Consider the following 23298-nt stretch of genomic DNA (forward strand, 5'->3'; position numbering starts at 1 on the left):
ACCAGCTCTTCTTTCACCCATCTCCGAGTAATGCTTCAACAACAGAAAATCAAGTCAAACTAATTTTACAGTGAGAATGGCAGCTGAAAGCACGAGGAAGGTTATGTCTCCTTCCCCAAGAAATTACAGGTCAATGGAGTGTGTCCTGTACAGCTTTCATATCAGAAAGCTAGAGAGATGATCTGGCCCTGATTAAAAAAATATTTTTAGTTTTTAAACAAGAAAAGTGTGCACAAACAAAACACCACGTGAATTAAAAGACCCAAGTAAATAAAGATGTCTGAAATTTGCCCAACTTTGTGATCAAAGTTTGGTAACAACAAGTAAGTTTCTGGGGTTCGAAGTCTTATTAATCAAGGAATATAGCATTTGGATTAAATGTGGAGTCAAGAAAAACATGGGGTTAAAAAACTACAACACATTCAAGATGCTAGAGAGCAAAAAGGGTTCAAAAGTTAGTTTGTGGAAATAGAAGCAGATTAAATATCTAGAAATAGTTTAATGAGCCACTATATACATGTGGAAGTGTTTCCATTAAATACTTATCTTTAACCACAAGCCAACCTCTGCAATGTGTGCACCCAACTTCTGGATGGTTATGAAAATAATTTTTTGATGCTTCTTCAACTATAATTTGCTGGGGGGGGGAGAAGGGTATAAGATTCCAAGTTCATCTTCATGCTGTTTTAAAACCCTAACCTTCAAGCAAGAGCTTGATCTATGGGAAACAGCTGCAGAAAAGTAAATCATCTTCCTTTGAAAAAGTCCAGAGTGTATTTTTGTTGAGCATGTTTTGAAGTCATGGTAGGAAAATTAGTGAAAATTGTAAATCTGCTTGCAAATCTGGTCATGTCTAACTCAAAGATTAGGGGAAAGATTCCAATTTAATAGTAAGACCATGACAACCCTAGTTAAGCATGCTCTAGGGCAGAGCAGATGGGGCCCTTTGCTCACCTCCACGCGTTTTGGATTTATTGCATGCACCCAACACGTTTCATATTAGACACCCCTTGACTGTGTACTTGAGACAGCAGGGTTCAGTATGCACTTCCTCTGCAGACCAATATATTATTCTAAATTGGGCTAAAGTGTTTCCGTTTCATGAGTGATATAAAGTTCAGATTTGAGGTTTTTAGGCAGCAGATCTACAGTCTTCCAACAAATCTTTCTTCTTCAAGTTAGGAAAAGCAAGCCTCGAAAAAGTCAATTTTACTGAATAATTACATATTTTGTTCATTTAGTTGAAACAAAATCCATTAGTGTTATTGTAATAACTCATCTTGAAATGGATGATTTGATCACATCATGTTTAGTACCAACATACAAACAAATTACGGCTTATTTTATCTGTAGAGGAGTGCTGAGAATGAAGGTGTAAATCTTAAAAAGACTGCATTTTACTAGAATTCCACCTATACAAACAAAAACATTTTACAGAGTCAATGAAAAAAGGAACATGAGCAGTACTAAATATCTAACAGAAATACTAAAAACAAATTTAAATTTCTTTTTTGGTACTTTCCTATACTCAGATCAGGATTTACAAGTTTATGTGCTCATGCACTTCTCAAAGAAATAACAAGTTACCAAGTTTTCATACATTTGATTTGTATATTTATTATTTACAGGAATTATTAGGAGTGGACTTTAATTACAAACAGCATACCAAATTTGCCGCTTCGGTATTTCACAATATTTACATAAAACAGTAAGCACTATACCATTTCTGAAACTGAAAAATTTGAAAATTGAAAATTGCAGTGTTTGCATGTTAGTTGCTCCAGCTGGATGAGTCAGAAGATAGAGAAAGAGTCCTACCAAGCATCCCACCTACATCAACAGCTACTACCAGCTAATAGTCAGTTGTGCAATACAATTGTTCTAATGTTGCATTTTCTAGATACTTGGCATACTGTGTCCACTGCTTTTAATGTAATGCTAGCAAAACTATTAAGCTTACTGAAATGAGATTCTAGATTACATGAATGTTTAAAAGGACAAACTAAATTAATCTAGAATTATGTTCCGTACTGTCAAGTTACATCTTATAAAAAGTTCTTATATTTTATTTGTTAGAGGGCATCCTAAAAACATCTCCCATTAAAGTCAGTTTACAAAACTTGAACTGTAAAAAATACGCTACAACTGTACATGTCCATCTATAATTGTCCTTCGTTTCCACTAATAGAAAATGATAAAGACAGTTCCAATGTACACTGCTGCTAGTTTTAGAATAGTCTCAGACTGCTGCCAATTAAAAACACTTTTTTTTTTTTAATAATTGAGAAAAAATAAAGGTTATGGAAATGCAAGAGATTATCAAACACCTGGTCTACAGAGTTCAAACTATAGCTCTCCACGAAGTATTAATAAGGAAGTGATTTACACATCATCTTCAAAAGAATGTTTAATATATCCTTGTTTCCATCTAAACATGACCATGATGTTTTCTGTTAAATAAACTTACTTTTTGACCCTCCCTTCATATAGCATTCCCAATACTTTAGTTACAGTATATAAATTTCACTGGAGAATAAGAAACGTCCTTATGATTTGGTAACTACTATAATTTACAGTATTTTGCAATAAAAATAGTGGTCAGTCCCCTTGTTTTATTACTTGCCTTCTGAATCTGCTGCCCAGCAAAGCTGATTATGCACAAACTTTCCAGTCAGTAAGGATGAGATGAAAGCCATACTTGATCCTTCAACCAGTATTACACAGAAATGGATTAATAATTGCCTTTCTAGGAATGTTTAGTTGCCACCTCGGCTTCACTTCTATCTAAGAAATGTCTGTCTCCCCTTCAGGCTGCTACCCTATATAATACCACATACAAAAAAAGGGAGGCCCATGTACACAACCATGCCATACGATCTCATATCTAACACACTTTGTTCGAGTCTGAACATACTTAAGAGCACAGGCAGGCTACCTACACACACTTTTTTAATTGCTCAAACATATTGCATATATTAAATAAAACGTGTTCATATTTACTGGGAGGCCAGAAGGTAGGCGAAAGACTGTTCAGCCCAGTAAGCTGGCAGTGGGACAGGTCAACCTAAGGAAGTGTTGTAGTATCTACCTTCTAAGGCACAACAGGCAACACTGAAAGTATTCTCACCCTTCAGAGGTGTCTAGTGATTTGGCTTGACAGGCAAACATAACAATGCCAGAAAGGTTGTTTTTATTTTTAGATTGTGCGATTTATAGTTAGATTTGCTAAAACACAAATAGGTCAGAAAAACACAAGCCAAAAGAAAAAAAGTTTGTGTCAACAAGCCTTATGCACAATCCTTGCCTCAACATTTTGGATTGAAAACCTGTGTGTGAGCTCAGCTTCAAGTAAACGAGCTCTGTTTAATTTTTTTTATTATTATTATTTTTTTTAATCCACTGCACATGAGACAGACTTACTCTTAAGAGTATGACGGTTTTGTTCATTACAATCTTTGTATAATCCCACTACCGGGAAACGGTATGTTTGAATATGGACATTGAGAAGTGTAGAGGAATGAGAGAAGTGTTGTGTCTTCTTGTCTAAAACTGGTGACCAATAAAACATCCACAGATTAGTGTAACGGCCACCTCAAGAATCATGGAGCCAAACAATTTAGAGGCTGCTATAGTCATAGTTTACATCATATGTAGCCAATCCATAATCCAATTCAAAACAGGAAGTTGTTTTTTTTTCAACATAATTCCAATTTGTTCAATACAGATATAGAAGTTCACAGTAACTTAGTAAGACTGCATTAATAAAGGAATTGTCATCTACAAATAAAAGGATCGGAGAGAGCTCCATTTCTCACAAGATTTGAGAAAACTCTACTTATGTTCTGCAGTCTGGCCTGTACAGTTGGAATTGCTCGTTCAACAGATTTTTTTTTTCCTCTCTGAAGCAAAATAAATATTGTAAGAAAAAAAATCCACAAATTACAATGGAATTGGGCAGGGTAGGAAGAATTTACTATGTTCTCAAGCCAGATCCTCTGTCTTGCTAAAACAGGAGAGTCTTAACTAGAAGTGTGAAAGTTTACATTCAGGTATCAGTTTCTGTGTTTTCAACAGAACATTCAATTTCCTAGTCCCTTGAAAATTACCAAGCATTAAGTAGAAGTCTCCTTGGTGAAGTGGTATTGCTAATCCAGGTGTCTCTATGTCCCATGCTACCTTCAAGCCTACGTGCCAAACAGCTGGGTCTCTTCCCTGCAGTTTCTGATCATAAGTTTCTTCAGCAGGTGAACCTATAAAGATAAAAGGGAAAACACCATGAAGAAATAAGATGAGTACCATAAAATACACTATCTGGTCTTCTAACAACACAAACTTAATTATATCCCATATTGGTACAGTCTTAACTTTTCTCTAATACCCCCACCTTGCATAATCAACAACTCCAAAGTCAAAAGTACACCATAGATATAAAAATGCCATACGAGATCAAGAATTTCTTGCAATTACTAAGATGAAAACTCATATTAACTACAAAGTAAAGGTAAATCAAAGTTGGTAACACACCAAGTTTTTCTGACATTCTCAAGTACCCATAATGAGAGCTGTAGTTTGTGCCCACTTCTACAACATTACGAGAAGTGCAAGCAAGGAAAAAAAATAAAAAGCCAGAACACTGATGTAAAAATAGATAACTTCTAAAAATAATTTCAAGTCAAACTGCAAAAACATCTTAAACAATTGAATTTGTTAACAATTGCAATTTCACTGAATCAAACTGAGGCAAAGTAAGGTGAAAAATGTGCACAAAACCCTATCTAGGCAAGCAGCTACAGGAGAGAATCTGGGAATCATATCTATCATTCCTCTCTCAAAATTATTAGTCAAACATGATAGATAACATGTGGGAGAGCCAATGAAGCTTCAATGCATTTGTCACAACACTTTCCTTATCATTAAGCAACACGAATGTGTAGAGCTTGGGGAAAAAGTAATCCACTGCATAAAAATAGTATTTAGAGCTTAATCCCTCTGAACTATTTTCATAAGCTTACTTCACCGCAGTATAAATTGAAAGATACAGTCAGCATTTATAACAAGGTATTTGGGAGCTATGGCATAACAGTTTTATGGCTCATGTAACAGAGCATTTTGACAGAGAAAGGATGAAGTTTTAATAAGCAATTGGCACAGAACAGCAGTCAACTGTTAGAAATCATCAACAAAGTAGCACGCATAGTAATTGCGTGTATGTTAGTAATAGTCTGTGTCCCAAAGCAGCATGCATAATAATTGCATATACATTAGGAATAGTCTGTCCCCATGTTGTCCATTCCCAACGTGCTTTTATGTAATAATTTTTGTTTTTGCTTAATCTAGAACAAAACACCAAAATAAAGATGCGTATTCCTCCAGTAATAATACACGCACATAAAATTGACCTTGAACTCAACTCCAAAATATTCAAGTCATTCATCTCACGTGGTCACTGCAACGTTTGTTGGGGACAGCCTTTAATAATGAATGAAGTGTCTTAACTTCCTATGTTGATTAAGTATCGCCTGCAATCAGGAAGCAGATAGCCAATCTGCTCTAGTTTAAAAAGCTAATCTACAGTCCTTAGCTAAAGGTCCTACTGTACATTCATCGCCTGGATCCCCCTGCTGCTGCTGCTCTCATCCCGCTGAAGCTCTGGCTGAGGAGCAGCTCTAGGCCTTTCTGTCAAGGAACACACAAATGAGAAAACAAGAGCGAGCAAACACTCCAAAAAATCAATACTAAAGTCTTCGAGGGCCTTTCATATTTTCTGCCCCGCTCAGATAAATCGTAACTTAATTTAAGAAAAAATGCTTTCTGAAAACTGCAAATAGGATGGCTTTCAAGGCATTTTTAATGCAATATATCATGGATATTATAAAAAGAGGTAACCTTTCTGGGTTAACTCTCTCTGTTATGCTGCTTTCCCATTCACTTTGGCAGCAGCACTGTTCACAATATGGCACCAATAAAATATAGAACTACAATCAGAGACAGCAATTTCAATCAAAGTTTCCTGGGGTCTCCTCATAAATCCAGCACCTTTGGAATGTGCTCGTTAAAATGACTTATTTTTTGCAGTTTGATAAATTTTTTATTGCTCAAGTACAGAGTTCAAATGTAGCTCAGACTCCTTTTCTCTATATTCTCAATTATGGCACCTTATAATTATCAGCAGCAATTGGAACTGATTGCTCCTACCATGTTATTTTGGTAACAAATGGAAGCAAGCTGACACTAGCTTTTAAAAACAAGCTCTTCCAGAAGCAAGAGGGAGGAAAAACACCTTAGCATTTGTGGTATATCTCTGGATGGCACTGACAAAATTTACCCAACAAGAAGGTATTCTAAAATTCTGTATGTCACACCAAGTATGACTGGATGTTGTATGTGTTAAGATAACAACAGCTCACATTTAAGTGAGAACATTTCAGAGCATCTAAACCTTAGGCGCTTGAGAGTAAATCATGTAGACTTTACACACAGCACCTTAAGAACATGTATTTATTTTGGAGCAGACTATATAGAAATGGTCCAATGTAGCAGCACTTAATGGGAATACGATAAAACTATCTGCAAATTTGAACTCTGTTCAGTAAAGTTATAGAATTTGGCCTGCAAGAAACCCTTGTGCCTGCATCCCAAATGGAATAGCATAACTAGGTAACAAGCTTGCCATAATGTAATAGCTCAAACCTGTAATTAAGGATAGAGCCATGAAGGAGGACGTAGCTGTAGAGAATTGGCCACAATGCCATGCCTTAACTAGACAGCTCATATTGCAGAGATGCTGCAGCTCTCAGACCTGATCTTATCAGGTTCACATCATGGTTAGGTACAGAACAACATGAAACTTTCTTTTTTTTCCTGGATCTAATTTGGCTATTGTTGCACAGCAAAGAAAGTAGAAGTAGCCTCGAAAAGCTTCTTTGCTATTTGGCACAAAAACCTAGAGGTTTTTGGCACTCTGAAACCTAAATGGTCTCTTTTCAACTGAAACTGTACTGCCAAGCTATATCCTAAATGTAATTTTAAATCAGACATCATTTCTTACAGGATGGAATCAGTGCCAATGTATTGCTGCAAACAAGGACTGTAAACATCCAGCTTTGTTATTAACTTCAACACTTTACAGATTGATTTAAATTCTTCCAGAATGTAAAAGCATTTGGGAATTTTCTACACTGGAATTTGTACAGTCTTCCATGACAATTTCTACCTGTTAAATACAAGGTAAGTGAAAAAAGCAGACCATCCTTTGCTTTTCAGTAGCTGGCGGGAAAGAATGAGTTTTTATCCAGAGTAATTCCATCTGCCTTATTACTGAAAAGCCATAGCACAAGGGATCAGACTGTACTAACATTTTAACTCTCACTTGCAATTAACATTCACAGAAACAAAAAAGGAAATATTTGCTGACATTGCTCTTACCTATTCCCATCTAGAATACTATGTCCAAATATATCAAGACTCAAAGCACTAAAACAAGAACAAAGAATATTCTGTCATCTTTGCTGAAGGAGAGGTGATTTGATGATAGTGGTAGTCAAAAACGTCATGAAATCAACAGGTAATACGAATTATATATTCTCAGTAAATGGAGGGGAGATTGAATCTACTCTTATATGAGTAATTTGATAATAAAAATGTGATTCACTCAAAAAATAAATTCAAACTGACCAAAATCTACAAATTACAGACTCAATAATTCTATCATTCTACTCGCATATTCATTTTAGGTAATATGTATTATTAAATTAATTGCAAATAATGGTAGTGACAGCGTAATTGAACACATTCTAGATTGTAATCAGGTATGCCTTATGCACCACGACTACCACTCAGGCACTTTCACACAGTATACACACAAATTGGGAATATTTTATTTCCATGAGAGCCTATTTTTAACAATTGATAATCTTCTTTTAACCTAGTGCTGTTATGTATTTTACTCTAAGTAAAAAATCATTACTATTCAGATGAGCACTGAGCAAAATGTCTATCCCATCTTGCTGTTCTAAATGCATTTCATTTCAAGTTGCTATGAAACAGCTTGACACTTGAAACATGAAAATAAACAGTGATAGTAATTAGAATATCAGCTTGTTCCAGTATCTTTTTGTTGGCTCTCAAATTTCTTCTCTGGCATATTAAAAACAGTTTCTACTTCAATTAATACTGATCAAAGTTTCAAACATTAAACTTTCACTAACGGCATCAAACAGTGAACAAATGAACAAGCAAATGAAGTTGTTTCAATTAGTCGTAACTGCTTTAATGCCATTTAATGAAGTAAGTACATAACAAATGACACAAAACTGCAAACTGAAGTAAAAAAAAAAAAAGCATATAAACTGAGTTGTGCATCTCTAAACCATCACACAGCTACCTAGGTGTAGTACGAATGTTCGACTCCCAGGGCTCCTGCTGTTCCAGATGTGAAGAGCTGGGGATTCTGCCTCCATGGCAGGAGAGGTGAGCACTGCCATGAAGCTTTGCAAGCCCCATATACCCCAGACAAGGAGATGCCACTCACTCAGGGTGGTCTTGAGTGACCACAGAGAACCAGGGGAAAAGCAGGCTGACAAAATGTGCACAACTTAGCTAAAAAGAGAATCAAGCCAGCTGTAACAAAATCTACATGCCTGATGTAGAAGTTCCCTACAGAATCCATATTTTATCCCAAAAAATTAAAAATCCATCTAATCAACATTTTCTGAGGAAGACCTGCTCCATCAAAAAATTTCCAACCACCTCTACTCTTTTTATTATATATACTATAATGACTCTGTCATCGTGTATACACTTAAGAGAGAATTCAATGCTAAATCAATACTGAGTCAGTGGACAAAATACCAAAGATACTGGCATAAAAAGCAAACTTATTTATGGAAAATAGGAACAAGAGTCAAGATACACTTCTCCAAAGGTTTAACAGCAATCTTCAATAAGCTGTGGCACTAACTCCCTCCAAAGTTCATGGAACCAATTTGAGCCATGCTCAAGAGCTACCAAGTGAAGCTCAGCTTCCTTCAGATTTAGATCTGACTTCATAAATTATTTTCCTCCTAAAAAGGGGTCTTTTACACCATCTCCAGCTATACTGAGCTGTTAATCTTGCCAGCTCCTGCCAAAGATTTTTTTTTATGATTTTATTTATTCATATAACATAATAAAAAATGATCAAAACTTTTAGAATCACTGCAAAATTAGTCACAATAATTAGGGTAATTTTGTGTTTTGCTTTGTGTGTTTTTTTTTTTTTTTTTTTTTTTTTTAAGGGACAAATAACTGTTAGAAAATTGTTGGAAAGCTCTTCTGTAAGCTTTCCCATTATTTTAAAATTCTTCAGGTAAAATAAACTTTTATTTTATGTTTTGCTTTTTTTTTTTTTTTTTGGAAAACGTCTTGTACTTCTTGGCAAAAGCACACTCATTACACATAGATGCCTACATAATTTTTGGTGTAAATACGTCAAAGACATTTCTACCCTTGTCATTCAAGTCTTGCATAAAATTTGCAGTGGTTTTAAAACAGTGTAATTACTTGTCTAACCAGCTGAACTCCAAGAAACAAACTCAAATGACACAGTAATGACTAAACATAGCAACTTCTTTGTTAATTTATAGCTCTCTCAACTATTTTTTCTCCTCCGCAAGCAAGTTTTATGTTGAAGTAAAAAAGTTTAAGCATGCCACCATAAATCTTCACAAATACTATTATTATTGTCATGTTTATGGTTCTCTAATTTACATGTTTCTAGAAATTTCTGTATCTACAGTACTTCTGAAAAATACACTTACTGGACATAAGACAGCAACATCTTTGCTAGAGAAAACAAACTTACAAAAGAATGTGACACTGCTACTGGTTAGGGAATCCTTTTTCATTCAGTTTGCTAAGCAAGCTGATGTTTTATGTCCAGGAAAACATACACACAGTGATTTCCACTGAATGTTAAGTAACAAAGCAACCCTTCATTTCAAAACTAACAATAGAAAGCACATTAAAGCATAAGCTATTATTTTTACATAATGGTCTTCAGCCAAAGCCTACCCAAAGCCAATGTGAATTTTTCCCATGTTTTGAAGAAAAGAAAGGATTTTTTGGAAGTACTAGAAGTCACTTGTAAGCTATGATACATAAAGGATCATTTTCAAATTCATATCAAGTGTCTAAATTCTAATCTTATGTTTGCAAAACTGGAAGCTATTAAAAAACATCCAAGGCTTTGTTCAGAATTGCTAGGAAAAAAAATCCTCATTTCTGTTTTTAAATAAAGATTAAAATAGAAAAGGTACTTTAAAAAATATTTAATGGCTCTTCAAGCACATTTTTCCCCCCTAATACTGCATTTAAATTGTTTTTTAAGTAAGAGCCTGCAAACCCTGTCAGACATGTCTTTTTAATGGAAAATTTGCACTCTTCTAAACTACAGAAGTGTTGGCAGGTCCTTCACAAGACATGAATTGGCACTACAGCATGTAGATACAAAATGTATATACTTTCCAAGTAAATATAGTAGTAGTTTTACACAAGAATAACCCAAAATGATCTTGCCAAGGAAAGGACAGGAGTAAAATCATTATAAAGCAGAAACACATCTGTATACGATTAATAACACAAAGTGATCTCAACTGTAATAAACTATTTTTAAAGGACAGCAGACACGTTCCTGTTTTAGCCTAAAATAGATATTTGACAGATTCTGATTTCTTGGCTCTTAATCGGGAAGTCAATTACAGCAGTTTTTAAATCTACTCAGAGAACTACTGCTAGAGCCAGCTGCAGTAAACACAGGTATATCTTGCAAAGGTGTAAGGGGAAACAAAGATAGGTCTTAAAAATGGGAATCTTAAGGACCACAACGTATTCAGATGCAAGTGACAAACCTACTCTAGCACGCAGGTGTGGTTTTGTATGTACACACAAGGAAGCATAAAAGAGCTTCAGGGATTTTAGACATTTATTTCACTAGTCAAGTCATACTAAACTACCTCCCATTACTCACCTTCACAGCTGTAACTGTACACAGCAACTGTTGACCTTTCAACCAGATTCTCGTCATGGTGCCAACTCACTGCCATGTTCCCCATTCCAAAATAAGGCTCTTGTTTCAAGTACAGCATTTGTAGAGGATCCATATAATTTAATAAAGTCACGTTATAAGATGTTCTGCTATTTAGACTTGTGAAGTCATCCTCTGGTACACAAAAACTGCTTTGATCTTGTGAGACAGACCCTTTCTCCCTAAGAGAAGTAGCAAAGTTTTGCTCCCTATCTATTACAGGGGTATCTTCAGTTTCTTTGAACTCAAGCAAATTTTGTCCTTGTAATGCCTTGACTGCTTCAATATGCAAGTAGTCATTAAGTTTGATTAATGCTTTACAAGCATCATGTATTTGAGGACTGCAATATTTTATTTCATAACCCTCGGTAGGCCAAGGAACTGTAAATAATCTTGTGTTCAAGTACTTGTAAGTGCATCCTGGGTTTCCAATTAATATACGAGACACTGGGGTAAAAAAATCTTTTCCTTTGATCCTTACAAGATCTTGAAAGAAACAATCATGCTTTCGCAAGGTCAAAAAGCTCTCTTGTACCATCTGATGGAGCTCTTCAGGTACTGTATCAGATTTTCTGAAAACTAGCTTGGAATACTTGGTCTTCCACTGAAAGAGAAAACGAAAAAACAAAAATTATTTTTCCACACAAGCCAAAGTATTTCATATATTCAGGAATGGACAGGGATAAGTTCACAGACCATCAAGCATGAGTCTAAAACACAGTAAAGAAATAGATGCCAGTATTTGCTATTTGGTATTCATACTCCAACATATTGCACAGCAGTCTATAACCAGAGTATCACCAGGGCAAGTATCTAATGTCACAACACAACATTGAGAAAGTGTCATCTAAAAGCAACTCCACTCTCTTAAAACTGAAAAATGTATCAAAGGACATCTACAGCTTTGTGATCAACTTTATAAGGCAGTATAGATAGCTTTGTGTCTTTTCATAGCCATATGACACTTCCATAGCTTTTCTGCTGACATCATTCTGGAATGATGTCAGAGATTATGAAAGCCATCAAAATTCTTTGCTTGCAGTTGAATTTGTTTGTACTTGGAGGGAAGTTACAGCACAAGACCGACACCCTGGTCTGCTCCCATACTTTCATTATTCAGGTATTATTCAAGTATTCAGGAAATACTTGGTCAGCCTCACTCCTACTCTAAACCCACTTTGCTGGTACCTATTAGATAACTTGCTGATGCACCATCCTGGATAAAAGCATATGAAACGGACATAAAATCAGATAAAACCATATGAATTACTTTCTTCCTCAATAAATATTTTAATAGCCCCTTGCTAGATGGCAACATCGTCACTGCATTCTGCCATCTCTTAAATCACTGCAATGCTGAAGAGTCTCAATCTCAAATGGTTGGGTTACACTGCTCTTAATTCCATTATGTTACTGGAACCTTCTTAAGTCTGGCATTTTCCATCTCTCTACTCTTAAGCCTTACATTGCTAGTGTTTACTGCTGGATCACAGCAACTGAACATCAGCCAATATGAATCAAGTCCAAAGCAGTAAAGGACGCATGTATTCAGTAGCCTAAACAAGCAGATTTAATAAATCTGAGAGCAGTACTATGTACAATCACTGGGGCTAAAATCTTACAAACCAAATGCCTGTAATAGTTCTGAACTACTCAATCTCGCAAAATCAAGAAGGAAGACCTGTGACAAGGTATTTTACAGAGAAGATAAAAGCACCTTAAAAAACAAAGGGGAAAAAATGAGGCCAAGAGAATTAAACATAAACCAAAAGCTAGGAACTGCAGAAAATCGACCAAGGAAGTGAAAGGTAGGAGAAGTAATCTGTGACCAGCAGACAAGAAAGTAATTTAGGAAGAAATTCTTAGAATACTACAGATCCATTACTATTGTAGTTGGTAAGTTATAATGTTTAATCAACAGCCCTAAACAGTTTGGATTAAGAAGTTTTAAAAGGCTTGGTCAGAGTACTTCATTAATAGTTAACTCTGATTTCCCTTAATTCGCAAACCTCAGAAAGTTCCAAAACAGTAAAAGATTAATACTGCAGTAATATTTGAAAAGGGTAACCAAGATGCTGGAGGTATTTATAGGTCTGTTGATTTAGTGTAGATTATTTGTCAACTAATGGGAGAACAAACAAGACTGATTTAAAAAATAAAACTGATGCAATTAATAAAAAGTAAATAAAATATAATAGAATGTAGCATGTCAAAAAAGCCACCATTCTGCTGCACTGCATTCTGTTATCTTCAAAATATTCCCTGACGTTCTGGTCCTTCCTATTTTCACATTCCTCAACATATGCCAATTAGCTTCCTTTTTTTTTTAATTATAAAAGTTTCCAAACTTATTTTACCCCCATCTCCCCACCTGTAACATCCTCTTCCCTCCCATCCTCTTCTGACCACGCCATCTCTGCTATCAGCTGGAGGTCAGAATTCCTCACGTTGGGCACGCAGCAGCTCCCAGCCAAGCCTGGCGCTGCTCATCAGCAGCATCTTGCTTTGAATGCGAAATACTGCTGCCCACTCCAAGAAGTCTTGGATAATTTTATTAATATGGTTTTCTAAGAAAGTATTACATCATCATAACTTTTATTGGCTGCCTGTAAATCATCTGGAACAACTGCTGAGACCATTTGTCAAACCAGACGAAGACTAGAGAGTAAGTTATTAAATAGACTACATTCCTGCTTATTTCATTAACACTAATAGATGAAAGAAACACACAGACTAATACCCTTAGTTAGGGAAAGGCTGTAATGTGTCAATTATCAGGTGTCAATTAGTACATTGGAAGCTCAGAACCGCTCACAACACATTTCCTTTTGTCAGAAAGTCGGTCACTGCCCTGAGGAAAGGAAGATACCGCTGGTGTTGTGGGAAAAGAAATAAGGTGAGGTGAAACCTGCAAGCACTGGGCAACAGGGCAAGAGCGCACAGATGCACAACACTGATCCCAAAATTTTGCTAATGTAGTTGCAGCCTTCCAATACTTAAAGGGAGCTTATAAGAAAGATGAAGAGCAACTTTTTTACTCTGACATTTTGTGATTTGCTCATGTTCAAAATGCTTTTAAACAGCACTAAACCCATGACCACAAAAGCATCACATTAGCTTACATCTGCAGGGTCCTGCTGGTACAACTCAAAACACTTTATCTAGTACTCCCACTTCCAAGTCAGACTTACACCTGCCTTTCAGGAAAATAATTTTAAAAGGTGCCTTTAAAAAATACAAATCAAGCAGTCAGTAAGCACGTTTCCTTCTGCATGAAAATAGACTTTTGCATCACAACATGTTGTTAACCAACAACACTTGAGAAGGTTTTATAGGACTGTGGTTCTGTGACTCTAAAAGGAAGCCTAGTTTAGCAATAGTGATCAAACATGAGAAATCTTAGTTTATCTATAAATGCCGCTACCACTGCTTGTGAATTCTTAAAGTGAAGCTCGCTTTCTTTATGCATTTTTATGGCTTCCAAAAACTAGCTTCCTAAAGAGGGTAAAAAAAATTGATATAAAAGTATCTACAGATAATAATTTCTGACACCAGTATTTACATGCTTAACTTTAAACACTGAAGCTTGAAAATCATTGAAGGTATCTACTCTGAAGGTCCCTTTACAATCCAGAGCACAAAATACTGGATCCCAGCTTTCATTAAAAGAACTGAGCATCAACTGGAGAAAGAATTGCCAAAAGCCTGAAACAATTCCTTCAGAGGTCACGAACTGTCTCATTTGTTTCAATCAGTGCTTTGTTTTTGCAGCCTTTGAACAACACAGTGAAAAATATCCATACAGAATAACCACTGAAAGTAGTAATGGCAAGTCTGAAGTATTTACAGCTACAAGCTACAGTCAGATGTGGGGGTAGAGGTTGACAGAGACCATACATACTTCACAATCACACTGAACAACATTATATGCTGTGATGTACAAAGATTATTGCTGCACGAGTTGTTTCATTATGCAAATGTGTATTAAAAGAGCACTGGCACTTCTATAGGAGTATCCCAGTAGTTCTTTAAATAATTCTGTACGTAGGATGTGCTCAGGTCAGATTAGCATATGTAATGTGGTAGCTGGTTGTTATGGCATATTTAAGAAGTCATTGTTACTACACATTTTTACATTATTAAATACACTGAGTTTCTGACATGAATCACATGTGAAATTCCAAACAATTATTACAAACAGAAGGAGGGAAATAACACTATGATGTAAAGCAACTAAATGCCTGAAAACATGTACTAGAAAGGAAGCACACAGATTTGATAAAGGTAGCAACATTGCATTTCCCTCCCGAAGTGCAGAGGTAATGCCTTCCACATTTTACTGCCAGCCGGTCAGGTCAGAGGCCTGTTACCTTTAGGTTCTGTTTGAAGATTACACGCTTCAGAACTACATTATCATTAAGTTTTACACGTTGTACTGAAGATTCTACCTTAAATAAACACCACGCTGATATCTCAGAAGTCAGGGAGTGGAAACACATTTCCGACACATTACATGAAAACACTTTGGACTTCTTTAAGTCTCCAACCAGTCATTGTGCTACATCTAACATAAGGAAAGCATTAAGAGATCAGAGCACGGGGTGAGCACCGGGTTCACACTGGACACCTCGTTGTTTTTGGGGGATGGGGAAGGGGGAAGAATCATGTACTGTATGTTGTAACTCTGACAGCAAGTATTAAAGGTCAATTCACTGTTCGCTGAACAAAGTGGTTATGTGACTGGCAACTAAGGGCAAAAAAGGCACATTTGATGCTGAATTCCCCATATGAATGTTACACACACACTATTTCAAGCAGAGCCATGCTTGTACTTGCAACAGAGGTACTCAATGCAGAGAATCAACCTACTGCGTAGCTCAAGTGATGATAAAGCTGGAAACCAGCAATAAGAACCCTTGATAAGCAAACTGACACATCATGAAATGACAGTATCTACTTCACATATTTGCAATTGGATTTTTTTTTTTTAAACAGGCTTTCTTGCTCATACGCAGCTTTAAACATTACATTGTTTCAGCTGGTAGTGTGGGGGCCATTACTAAAATCCTTCATCAGGCAAGACATGCACTGAAAGAGGATGTCAGTGAAGATTTGCTTGTGACAGAACTTAGTTTTGTCCAGATTGTACATTTCCATGCCTCTTAGTTCCAAGTAGTTTTGATTTACATCCCACATAACTGTTCCAACACACTCAAAGCATACTGCTTTAAGGGCAGGCTCTTGAAGTTCTCTCCTGGAAGGACTGACTATAAAAATGAACTTCATCCTACCACCGTGTAGTACATTTAAGCATCACAGAAATTGTGATATCTATAGCGGTGATTAAAATAATATTTCACAATTACCATAAGAATGCAGAAGTTGTGATGTTTATCACATATACTTAAAGTATCTAGCATACACACAAACACTACACAGAAAGTATAAGTCTACATAATGCAAACACAATGAATCTAAACTCTATTAAGGCTTGAACATGTCCAATTTCTCTGCTTATCTTCTTCCGATTGTGTTCTGTATTTATATATTCCTGATGCCAAGCAAATGAGATGCCACTTGAGCAGCCTCAGCTCTGTCTTCTCTTTTCCTGTCAGCTCCACAAGAACAGAGATGTAAAAGGTGGAAAAAAGTAAAAGATGCTGGGCGTAGCATCTCTTGACAAAAGCAGATAAAAAATAAACAGAAGGGCATATAGTACAGGACTATGAAGGAGAGAACAATAATCTGCTTGAGTGCTTAAAGCAGAAAGGGAACATCGTTTTAGGATTGAAAAGAATGTCTTTTTTAAAAAAAAGAACAAAAAAGTATAATTCCGTTATTCCATTAAGCTCTTGTACAGTTTTGCTTGCCCTCTCTCACAGAAGTGCTTTTCTGGTTAACAGCAGGTAATGTGTTCTCATCATTCTGACAGCTGGTAAGGATCCCAATCAAGAGCTTACTGCCACTTGGGTCAGCACTGCAGAAATACAGAGAACCATGCTTTCACTAACCACCTCACAACCCAAGTAAAGTGGAAAGGCAAGGGAAGTATACAGATTGCTCAATATCACAGGTGTAATCCTGTGACAACACCACAGTCTGATTTTATGCTTCTTAGTTGCAATCCAGTGCCCAACCAAAAAAAAATAAATCACATCTTCCTGTTTCTGTAGTGTGAGATACGCTAACCATTTCTTGGCCTTAGCATCCTGCAAAAAGAGAAATGCATCCTTGCAAGGGAAAAGTCAGACCCATTTTTATGCTACCATACACATCTTTGGGCCATATGTCAATACAAGACAGGTGACACATCTGTCATGTAAACACATTTGCTGTATCTGTTCAAACTAACAGTTTCTTTCTTAGGCTTTTTATCTTTCTGTGCTCCCATTTGATCTGATTGAACTCGCAGTCCTTGCCATATGGTTTCTAGCTGACCTGAGAAGATCCAACACAGATACAGAATATTCTTTGACTCATTTCATGGTGCTCGTCAATGCACTCATTTGGCTTACTTCTCATGGGGCTACTAGGCTTATTTTCCCTTGTTTTTGGTTTCATTTGAGGCATGCATTCCAGTTTCACAGTTCATTTTTTCTGCAAAACCTCAAGGGTTAATTATTGTATAAAAGTAGAACTATGTAAAAAAATAATTTCTATGTACATATTTTTTCTTATTTTGCCATCATCTAACCATAAATACATTCTCTTTACAAGTCACAGAAACATTAAAAGAATGGTGATGTGTACTTCATTTTAACAAAACATAAGAAACAGTGATTCACTGTTGCATGAGTTACATTTCAGGAAAATAGAAAATAAGACATGTATTCCTGTAATGCAGATTTTCATTTCAGTATCTTCCAATACATATTGCTATAGCTTCCAGCATGGAAGCAAACTAAAGACTGACTTTGAAAGCTGGTCAGGCCAATTTCCTAAAAATAAATTAAGTTCACAAAGTTTTAATTCCTGAATATCCTGATGCTACAGGTCTTATTTCATCTGAAAGTATGTTATCTTTACCAGCCATAAGCAAGAACTGTAAGAGTTGGTACTTTTTTCATATCAGTGTTCACGGTGTCTCCTAGAAGAAAGCTGTATTTGTTGTTCTGTGCAAACAGACAATTCAGTTCAAAACAAGTACAGTTAAAAAGTAATACGTTACCAACTGATGGAAGTCAGCATCGGCTGGTGTCATATATGGCAGTCTACTCTCTCCAAGTTCTTCAAGAAGCTTTTTCTTCTGTTTTGGGGAATAACATTAAAACATGAAGTTAGACTAAAAAGCAAGATAAAAAACACAGTTAAGTATGAAAACAGTTGTATTAAAAAGATAAACATGCAGTAACTGCTCTTATTACCTTCAATTCTGGAAATGTAAATAAATAAAAATGGATGTGAGATCAGTGAAGCTTTTTCACTTAACAGTAATTCAGGTGAAGTAGTTTCAGAGCACATCAGTATTTTTTCCTCTTATATTCTCTAGGTAATCAGTCCTTATAACACAGATGAAAATTCATCTTCTTCAGAACTATTCCTACTTTGACTCTTGATTTTCCTTTCTTTTTTTAGCTTTTTTTTTTTTTCCTGTTTAAGTTTGTGGGTCCGGTAGGTACAAAGCTCATATTCCACTGAATGGAATAATAGCATACTTTACTAAAAATAATGAGCCTAAATGTTGGCCACATTCTGAAGTGATTCCTGAAATGGCTGTACGAATGGGGAAAAAAAAGACAAATGAAACACCTACAGCAAACTTTTGCCTCCACAACCTGACATATTCTAAATGCCATATTCAAGAACCGCTGTCCCAGGAGATTAACCAAAACTCTGGTTTGATGCTGTAGGTGAGCTAAGAACCAGCTGACTGAAGAGGTTCTCTCTGCCCCTTTTTCTCTTAACTCCCTTTTCACCTCTGTTTTGGAAGGAGTGTCTCCACCAATCTTTAGTTAATAACTACTGCAAAGAAATTGCTAAGAAAAAGCCTGGTTTTCCAAAAACTGTTCTTCCATGTTTTACTAATAAAATTAAAATGTTTGTATGCATTATAGAGTTAAGCATGCAGCTAAGGACTTTGAAAGTGCAAGAGAAGCTTGAAATGAGCTGTCAGATTTTTGGAGTGGAGCAATCCCAATCCATGACAAGTCCATTCACATTTATCCACCTAGGGTCAGACACTACATTGACATGGTACAAATAGATGTTAACAAAAGTGTTAAATTGTTACAGTGGAAGTACTGCCCTAGAAAACTTACATGATTTTCCCCTTATTTCTTCCTCTTTTTATAGCCTTCAAAGACAGTTTCTTTACAAGTTTCCATCATTACCAAAAACTTGCTAATAAAAATACAACTCCAAGGTCATAAAACTATGTTTGCCATAGTGCTTGAATGTTTCAGACACCAAAAGGATTCCAATTCTCATTTTTATTTTTCATATTTTCAACTACAGAAACATCACCAGGAGAAAAAAGTGACGTTGCAGCTCGCTCAAAACTTATGTTGTATGAGGAAGACCAGACGGAAATGGAATACAGCTTTTAAAAGAACAATAAAGTGGTGACACAAAGGAAAAAAGCAGGATAGGTTAAAAACAGGGGTATAACAAACACTTTTCTAGAACTAAATTATACAGGAACAGCTACTTATTTCATCACCTGGATGTCACTGCAGTATTTTGTACTTTTCATCATAAATTTCCCTCATCATAATCAATCTTTTGGGATTACACCTGTTTAATATGTCCTATATACAGGTGTAAATAGAATTGTCAGTATTGGAAAAAACCTATCTCTAAAAAAGGGAGAAAGTAGTATTTATATTATACATTATGTGCTTCTGACCTATAGCAAGCCTATGAAGTGCATTAATAAACAGTGTATTCTGTGGCAGAAATTTCACAATTCCTTCAAATTTAAGCATCAAGGCAAATAACAGACTTAAATCCAGCAAGAAGTGTAGAAATTTTGAGGTTTACAACTATCACTTCAGCCAAACTAAAATTAGAGCAGGCAGTTCTCATATACTCATCTCCACATTCACAATCTGCTATTCACCAACTCTTCCAGCACTGACAATAGCAGCACTAAAATTTGAAAGCTATAATTTCTCTAGGTCTCTAGTCTCCACTGGGGACACATGACATATTGACACGAAGTCATCGGTGAAACCAAGCATAATGCAAATTTAGATTAAGCTGGCAGAAAATGACGTGCTAATACACTGCATGTTCCAAAAAAGATTGCTACAATTTTATTGCATGAAATCACCAAACACATTAAACCACCTTTGTTATATGCAAAGTAAAACAAACTGCAGAAGGAAATCCTACATTTCAACATGGACTCAACTGGGGGAAAAAGAGAGGTGGGAAGAAGAGAGATTCTGACAATTTCTTTGTCAAGTACCAGGCTGTTGGCAAAACGCACACCACATTAAAATGCACCCTTGTGTATAGGCAGTACTAGTTCCCATCTGATTGTCAGATCTGGCTAAGTGCTGTTCCTCAGCTTGATGCACAGACTAATATACGCAGCTGGGTGGTATAACACGCTGCTCATCTCTTATGCAAGAAGCTGTCACACAGATGTCAAAAATATCAAGCTATTCTCAAATACCTCCAAAAAAAACCCTGAAGATCTAGCTATACTGGCTGCCTGATGCCAAGTCTAACTGTTACACCAGCATTGCTTATAGGCACTACTAACAGGTAAACCCCTAACTACAAAAATGCCTTCACTTGCAGGTATCTAGTATCTTAAAAATATATTTTTTAAATTGTATCCTTAACATTTGAAAAATTATTAACAGCCTAACAGTTTATTCAGATATCAATATTGTTTCTCATGCTTTAAATGCCAGTAAGATTTTTTACGCATGGATTAGCAATGCCAACAAGTGAAAAGACAATTTTGTGTGCATCACCCCTGTGATGTCCTCACACACCATGCACTGTTCAAGAAACCTCTGAAGAGTCACACTTGGGCTTTCAGAGAATGGAGCAAGTACCAGAAGCACTGATACCCAATTTTAGAGTATGCAATGAACTTATATTGTTAATATCTTGCAGATATGTGCTGTTTATTACTGGAAGTGGATATACTAATGAGATGGTTGGTTGTAAAATTCAGCAAGTGGAAGAGTAATAGGTAGAATCTCTCAAGCCCAATCTGAACGTTTTTGCCTGCAGAAGTAACTTCATGGTAATAGAAGTAATGCACTGTATGTTACAGAGCAGGAAAAGTAATAGAAACACAGCTAATACATATCAAAGTCAGGCCAAAATGCAGTACTGTTATATGCACATGGCTCATTATTTTCAAATTAAGCAATATTAAGGAAAAGATAGACTTAATGGCATTTTCTGGTGAAGCAACGTGACTGTAAAAATTTTTGCAGCTGACATATATCCCTGCAGGGTGCCAATACTGTTCTCAAAAGGTTTCATTTCTCTCTTAATTGTAAGGCAAAGAGTTCAATATCTAGGCTACAAAGGCTTGTGCTTCAAACGTACAATTCCCACTTAGTTTCATCACCAAGCAAGTCAGAAGACAACAGTCACTTTCCAATTTATAGATCATTGTTTTGGCTGGAACAACACGTTGAGAAAGAACTGTATTGGAAGTGTATTGCCATATTACCTGCATTACTACAGAAGCTTAAGGCCATAGCATCTCAACAATTCCTAACGCCTAACAAAACTGAAAGCATTAAGCAAAGTTTGTTTTTCCAGTACTTCACATAAAATGCACTCAAGAAGTTATTGAGGAAGTTGGGTTTATGCACACAGGCAGACTTAATTCAAGGCAAGTAGGATGTGCCTCCAAGATAACCCCCAGGGCTATCTGCTGTCCTGCATTTCTCACAAATTCAGTGGAAAACATCAGCTTCTCTACACCAAGTATCACAAATTCAGTGGAAAACATCAGCTTCTCTACACCAAGTAATCTCCCTGGGCCTGGAGCAGCATCCCATGCAGATGTAAGACGTCAGTCACAAGTCTAAGACACAGACAGACACAATGTCTATGAAATATTTAGAGATGTTAGCTTTTAGTTACACAACAAGCACTCATTCTTATGAACAATTAAAATTTATTCAAACTACCAGATCCCCTAAAACATGCCTGTTACTCATTGTTCTAGAAAGGCTCGTCTTATTATTTCCCAAAAAAAAAGATTTTACATAGAAGAGAGAATTTCAAAATCGACATGTGCACTCCCAACCTATGAGGGGATGCAAACAATCCTGCATTCAGGCTTAGGGTATTTACTTTCCCCTTACAATCAGCATCGTGCAGAACAAAGCAAGAGAGGAACCACACTATAGAAAAGACGCATGAAAGAAGATAAATCAAACAAACAGAGTATCTCACTGTTGCATTTATTTACCTCTTTTCTTTTTATTCTTACAATTACTTATTTTGACTCATTTAGACATTCCTTATTTGCAATGCTTTCGTGTACACATCATAGTGGGGAACAGCCATCTTCAGTACCAATTTTACACTGTTGAGAAAACTGATGCAGGATGACAATGAGTAAAGTCCAGACACTTAAGTCTTGTTGTCTTCAGTGCAATCCAAAAGGTTATCAGGGACTGCAAGGCAGGCCTTACTTGGAACGCAGTCTCACGACAGAGGACTCTGAACCACAAGCTCAGATGCAAACTTCTCGGTTTCCATAAACCCCTCCTTGTTCCTCACAGGAGGACACATAGTAAGGTCTGCCTGGGTTAGCAGTCGTTGCTGTTTTTCCATTAGATATGTGGATTTACCTCAAGCCGTTCTTGAAGAAAAGTGTTAGTGCTCTGAAGTGAGAGCTCAATGGCTTTATAAGGGAAGAAGATTATAAATATTTTATATGGTCAGAATTGTGATAATACTAAGGCCCCATCTAGGAAAAAAAGCCACTGCTTTACAGGAACTTGCACAACCTTATCCCCTAACATACTTTCACATCTTTAAATTAAAAAAAAAGATCAAATTCAGGATAGCTACTCAAGACAGGAATATGATTTTTGAAGTTGACATTTCTTTAAACTATGAGGCTTTCCAAGTGTTAGCTATTAAAACTTCATAGCAACCAAGATCATTCAAGTGGCTCACTAAAACCAGTTATGTCAGAAACGAACCTAGAGTAATAAAAAATACATTTTAAGTGCACTATTACAGCTTTTATTTCTCCATTATCACATATATTAGATTTCAGAACTTTTTTCCTTCAAATTATTTCT

At 36.2% G+C, this 23298-nt stretch overlaps 1 protein-coding gene across 4 annotated transcripts in view; it reads right to left on the reverse strand.

Annotated features, from left to right (window-relative positions):
* FTO (FTO alpha-ketoglutarate dependent dioxygenase) overlaps nucleotides 1-23298 on the reverse strand; it is a 243140-nt gene that overhangs the window by 183799 nt on the left and 36043 nt on the right. For all 4 annotated transcript variants that reach the window (XM_027467172.3, XM_027467171.3, XM_072043739.1 and 1 more), the window contains exons 2-4: nucleotides 18231-18308; nucleotides 11006-11666; nucleotides 4107-4250 (exon numbers count right to left, since the gene is read on the reverse strand). In XM_027467172.3, coding sequence (XP_027322973.1) covers nucleotides 4107-4250; nucleotides 11006-11666; nucleotides 18231-18308 — 883 coding nt within the window. The remainder of the gene's footprint in view (nucleotides 1-4106; nucleotides 4251-11005; nucleotides 11667-18230; nucleotides 18309-23298) is intronic.

Source organism: Anas platyrhynchos, chromosome 12, assembly GCF_047663525.1.
Source record: "Anas platyrhynchos isolate ZD024472 breed Pekin duck chromosome 12, IASCAAS_PekinDuck_T2T, whole genome shotgun sequence".
NCBI classification, from domain to species: domain Eukaryota; kingdom Metazoa; phylum Chordata; class Aves; order Anseriformes; family Anatidae; genus Anas; species Anas platyrhynchos.